General features: G+C 33.9%; 1 protein-coding gene across 2 annotated transcripts in view; it reads right to left on the bottom strand.

Moving 5' to 3' along the window:
• Positions 1–267: 267 nt before the first annotated feature.
• The window catches only part of PIK3C2A (phosphatidylinositol-4-phosphate 3-kinase catalytic subunit type 2 alpha), a 98,471-nt gene continuing 92,738 nt past the window's right edge, over positions 268–6,000 (bottom strand). For both annotated transcript variants that reach the window (XM_045894067.3, XM_064576792.1), the window contains 5 exons: positions 5,356–5,473; positions 5,198–5,270; positions 4,750–4,859; positions 4,540–4,665; positions 268–2,686 (listed from right to left, as the gene is read on the bottom strand). In XM_045894067.3, coding sequence (XP_045750023.1) covers positions 2,504–2,686; positions 4,540–4,665; positions 4,750–4,859; positions 5,198–5,270; positions 5,356–5,473 — 610 coding nt within the window. In that variant the 3' untranslated portion in view covers positions 268–2,503. The remainder of the gene's footprint in view (positions 2,687–4,539; positions 4,666–4,749; positions 4,860–5,197; positions 5,271–5,355; positions 5,474–6,000) is intronic.

Here is a 6,000-nt window from a genome sequence, read left to right as displayed (position 1 = left end):
GTTCCTCAGTAGAGAAAATAATAGGTTCTTGGAGTAGACAATTATTTTCAAATCCCAAAACACTGCAAGAAGAAAGAATTCTGGTGCAGGACTTATATGTAGCATAATTATTTTTATTCGGTAAAGATAGGTATAAAACATTGTGATTATACATAAAAATTAGTGTCTTGGCCAGTTTGTTTAAACCTTTGCTTCAGATGTACTTTATTGCAAGCTTTTAAAAAAATGTTTAAAAAAAACTGACTTAAAATCTACTTAAAGTAGTAGTGCAAAGAGGCGCCTCTGTCCTTTTTTTTTTTTTTTTTTTTTTTTGGTAAGGGCTGAAGATTAGCGTTTTACAAAGAAATAACTTATATTAAAATATATGTAAAATATGTGTATATTTTTAATGACCAAAGAAGGCACAAAATGAGTTAAATTAAGAAAAACATTACCACTTGTCCTGAACTCTGGTTAACTGTACAGTATTAATCATAATATACATTCTTAGATAAGAAATCCAGATTTCTTGTAATTGAAAAGTGACATCCCATTTTCTAGTTCTGTTATTTGTGCTAAAAGACACTGCTGTAACAGACTGCAAATAGGCAGTACATACTGCGTCCCATTAACAACGACCTTTTACCAAGACAGGTTTGGGGTTTTTTTGTTTTTGTTTTTGTTTTTGTTTTACAGTGGCTAAGTGACAATTCATGGAATGGAATTAGGTCTCAAAAGCTTAAGTGAAAATATCTAACACTTCTTTATATCTGCAAAAGTACTTACACACTTTAAGGAAATGCTAACTGGATGTGGAAAAAGTAAATAAACGGTGGTGCTTCGATTTGCATTTTAATTAAATTATTAAATATACATTTGAACATTAAAAAAAAAAAGACATTCATATATCATACTAACGGGCTTTCCTACAAATGGACCATTAGTGTTAGGCACCAAAAATTTCAAGTGGTTTTTTTTTTTCTAAACCTATCTCACTGATACATCCTCAACTGTTCTATTTCTGCTCTACAGGTTTCCCATTTACATTGAACATCTGCACAGTTCATAAAAATTATGTTACGGGCGACTGAATTGGAGATTGTCCTTTATTGGTATTCTTCATCGCATATTTTGTCAGTTCTCTCACAGCAACTAGATTACTACAATCTCTATTACCATTTAAAAAGTGTCTGAAATTCCATTCTAGCCATGAGAATTAATATATCAACATATTTATTCAACTAAACACAAAATTATGTGTGCAGTTGAATGAATAATAAAAATGAATTTTATCCTTAATGGTTACTGCAGAATAATTTCAATCATGTCCCTTATGATTCTGAATCCCGCTGTATTAAGGAAAGTAATTCATGTGAATGTATAATGTTTACAAATATAAGTAAGACACCTTACAAGACCAACTTTGCTATAAAAGTCTACATTAATATTCAGTCTGGACCCTAGAATTCTTGTCCTGGGCCTCCTGTGAAGAGTCTGCCCTACTCATGGAGTTCTACCAAACAGGAATGGGTACATGAGTGAACAATTTTCACTTGCTTAATGAGTAAGTGGAGTATAGATACATGGAGGTGGATTACTGAAGTTTAATTCACACTCCTGGGAGTAAATGTAGGATTATAATGGAATGATGGCATTTAGTATACAGTTACATCGATGAATCTCATTCAATTACGGGGCAACAAAAACATAAATCAAATGTCTAAGTCACATGAGAAGTAGAAAAAAAATCATATTTCTGTGGGAAAAACATTAGTAAATGTACATAATTCTTTAGTAAGTTGAAAGTGAGTGAAAACTCCTTACTAATTATTTATCAAGTCAGGAAAAAATCAGAATGAAGTGCCAGGGAAGCATATGAAGTTAAGGCACCAGTATTTACAACTTCAGTGATTGGCACTTATTCTGAAAAGGTTTTAAAGACATGGGTGATAAAAAGCAGTATTATTTTCCCCTACTTCTATAAACTACGTAGTAGTTCTGAACATAACTATTATTTGTGCTTTGCTCTCGGCCCTGTGAATAGCAGCTGTTATTTTCTGGTAACATCCTGCACCTTTCCTTTCCTTTGGTGTTTGTGAACACACACTGTGGTAAAGGCTATAAAAGGTGCAAAACAGGAAAACATGCTGTGTCTGTGTAAGAAACAATGCAAAATAGATGGCTGAATTGACATTGTACTATCAGACCAAACTAAAGCTATTATTCTGAATTACTCAAGAAAGGATTAAATCCTTCACCAACTCAAAGTCTTTTTCAGGACTTATTATATATTAAGTTTAGGGTTTATAGCATTCTATATGACTTTAAAACAGCAATGGCTTCAACAAGTTCATAAAAGTTAATTATGTGACTGTTGGTCCAACAGATGTATTGAAATGCAGTAAGTACATTTACTTTATAATTTCTGTCCAAGTATAAAAATATTATACAAAGTTCCCAAGTGTGTATGTGTGTATACATGTTTATAACTGTCCTTGCTTTCAAAGCTCAGAAATTCACCAGCTTACAAATAGGTTGCTGCAGTCAGCTGATACCACTTAACTGTCTCTTTGTTCAAGTTGAAATCTTTTAAAGGCAGGGTCACTCCACCCAGGAAAAAATTCTCCCGCAGAGACTCGGCACTGAGGACACTGAGTTGAAGTTCTCTCTGTCTTAGAGTTTCCTTGCTATATCCACTGTACACAAGCTACAGCAAAGGTAAAAAGAAAACAGTAAGTTACAAATTTTTTGTTTGTTTGGTTTCTTGGATTATTTTAAGTAAAAACAGAAGTGAGATCAGTAGTTAAAGAGATAATGACATTAATTATGCCACATCTGGTAGAATCTGCCTCATACTTTAGATGCACATTTTGTATTTCAGGAGCCTTGGATTTTATTATCATCCTTCTGACTGTCTGACATAGAAATGCACAGAGTAGAAAATTATTATTGGCTAAAAACTGAAAACAAGGATTTCCTGAGATGGAAGTATGGGGAAGGGAAAAGCAATTACAAGGCGGCATGTCTTGAGATGATCTGATGACCTGGAAAAGAGAATGGAAAGAAGCAAGTGGGGATAAACATAACTATTTTACAAAATATGAGGGATTAGAATTTCTTTTTGTCTTTTTTTCTGTTAAGATTTTTATATACCATGAAATAATTTCTGATTATCCGTACTTTAAAGCAAACTCACCAACTACCGATACGGTTTACAGCCAATCTGGAATGCTAAAAAGCTCTCTGACACACCACATTCAACACTTAGAATTTTTTTCCCAACAAGGCCTCATCATAACTTCTGAGAAACATCTCTTTAATTTAGTCCTTCTCACTGTTTGACTAATAAAAACTAAAAACTGACTACATTTTATTTCTTGGAAGTATAACGCTACTAACTAGGAAAAAAGCCAATACTACTTTTTGAGAATAACACCAAGTTGTCTTCACCAAACATTGTATATGCTTTTCAGAAGCTAAAAGGCTATTTCTGCGATTTTAACAAACTTATAACCCTGATGAAAATCCACATTTATTTTCTTCCAAATCTCTATCCAGACATTTTTGTGTGGATGTAATGTTCATGTACACAAATAATACGGTGTTTATCCTAAAAAAGTAGTTGACTAAGGGTTAGCAGGTTTTAATAGATGAGTAAGTTTATAAATTGACCACGAGTAGTTCAGGAAAGTCACAGTTCTGCTCCATTCTGTTCAGCTAATGCTTTGCTTACTGCTTTTAGTTTAGAGCACCCTATCTGAAGTGGATTGCTGACAGATTAAAATGAATTAGAAGGAGGATTATTTTGAAACTACATCCTATCAAACAAAGGTAAAGGTAGTGAAGATGTTTCAAAAGGATAACAGGAAGGGCTTTTGAGAACTTCAGCTATCTGAAGGGCTGCTACACAGGAGAAAAAGAGTAAATTCTGTGTGGTTCCAAGCAGTACAACTGAGACCCACAGGTGCAAACTACAGGCAGTGAAGATTTAAGCCCAGTATAAAAAAAAATGTTAAGAGCTGGAACTGCCCAAGACAAAGTGGGTGGACTGGAAGTATTTCAGCACAGACTGGACATCCACTTTTTGAAAATGTTGTAGAGGGGGTTCAAACACTGGAAAGGTGGTTGAAGATAACCCCTAGGATCTTTTTCAAACCTAAGGGTCAATGACGGCAGGTTTAATTCCACAACATTTTGATAAATCATCACTGGATTGCTATTGATTGGCTTTACTAGTACAATAAATAGTTCTGCAACTGGTACCTAAAAATTTTAAATTTAGGGTGCCTGGGTGGCTCAGTTGGTTAAGCGACTGCCTTCAGCTCAGGTCATGATCCCACGGTCCTGGGATCGAGTCCCGCATCGGGCTCCCTGCTCTGCAGGGAGCCTGCTTCTCCCTCTCCCACTCCCCCTGCTTGTGTTCCCTCTCTCGCTGTGTCTCTGTCAAATAAATAAATAAAAATCTTAAAAAAAAAAAAATTTTTTTAAATTTAAAGTGTTTAAAATTTAAAATCTCAAAAGAACAAATCTAGGACATCTTTAGAAATGATTTTAACTTACCATCTCATTGAATGTTGGATTCCGAGTTTTTCGTGAAATTTTGGTTTTACGTTTGGATGTTTTGTGGGTATCTGGAAGTAGGTACGTTTTGACATATGGATTTGGGTCAGCTCCATCCTCAGTAACCTATAAAGAAAAGTTTTCCCTTAATAGTAATGCTTCCTACCAAGGTATAGGTTTTCTCTACAATCATTATTTATAATCACTCACAAGGTCTTTGATGTGCATCACCATGATGAAAAGAGTACCATTTCGGTAAGAGATAGATAATTTCACTGCTCCTCCAATTTGGCCTGAAGTAGGACTGAATGGACCTGCATCTGAAAGTATAAATACATTCATCTTTATTTTATCTTGCTCCCAGTGGTACAAACTATGACAAAACAATTTTTGCTTTAATTCCAGGATCATCATATATGGGGAAAGGAAAAGGTAAATAACCTAGTAGGCCACTGATTTATGGTCTTTAATAATCACATTCTATTAGGAAAATTATGTTTATCCAGAAACTGATGGGCTTAGAAGGAATACTCTCCTCTCATTCCCACTGGAGTATAGTCAGTAACCCCACTGTCACTCTACCACATTCATTGAGAAATGGTAACTTGCAAATCATAGGGAAGCCATGAATTATCAATAAAGAAAAAAAAAATCTTACCTGCAGACCTAGCTATTCCTTCAGCTTTTTCATCACGAAGTAAAGGGTGGAAAAAAGTACAAACAAGATCACACTAAGATAGAAGAGAAAAAAAATTATTAATTTAAATATCGCGTAGCACAAAAAATAGTATGTTCTTTTTCAATTAGGACAGTCACCTCTGCTACATCTGTTGAAGCACTCATCAAACTCTGTAAATAACTGTTTAACTCAATTTTCCTTTTGGCTGCTACATCTTTTATGTGTGTTCTTCCTAGAACCATCCTATTAGGAAAGCTACAAAAGAAAACACAAGTGGGATTTAAATTATTTCACTTGGAAGTATTTATAGAATTAAGCACAATATTTATTTAGAAATATATATATTTTAAAAATATATACTTAAATACAAAGTGGAATCTTAATCTTCTAGAAAGTAAATTTTTGTAATTTCTTTTCAGAGTACTGGAGAAGAAATAGTTCAAGTACATGTTAGCCTTTTATAAACCTTGGTACAAAAGAGACACTATTGCTATTTATTACTTATTTTCTACTATTTTTTTTCTAAAGATTAATCCAGTCACAAATATTTTATGCATATCTTATCCTCTAAAATAATCATTACTCAATCAGCCACAGTTACTGTTGATATCAGTCCCATACCCTGTCAATACTGTGTCCACAAGTGACGTAGGGCCCAAATCAAGAATAATCTTAACTCTGCTTATTTTGCTGCCAATGAAAAATGATACTGCATGTGGAAATAAACTCTGATAATGACACTTTGTTGACTCTACTTCTGAAATCTAGTCTGAGAATATGAG

This window comes from Mirounga angustirostris, unplaced genomic scaffold, assembly GCF_029215605.1.
Source record: "Mirounga angustirostris isolate CCGP_5_RB_7025 unplaced genomic scaffold, mMirAng1.0.hap1 SCAF_13, whole genome shotgun sequence".
NCBI lineage: Eukaryota > Metazoa > Chordata > Mammalia > Carnivora > Phocidae > Mirounga > Mirounga angustirostris.
The sequence above is the reverse complement of the archived record's forward strand: the minus strand, read 5'-3'. Positions and strand labels throughout refer to the sequence as shown.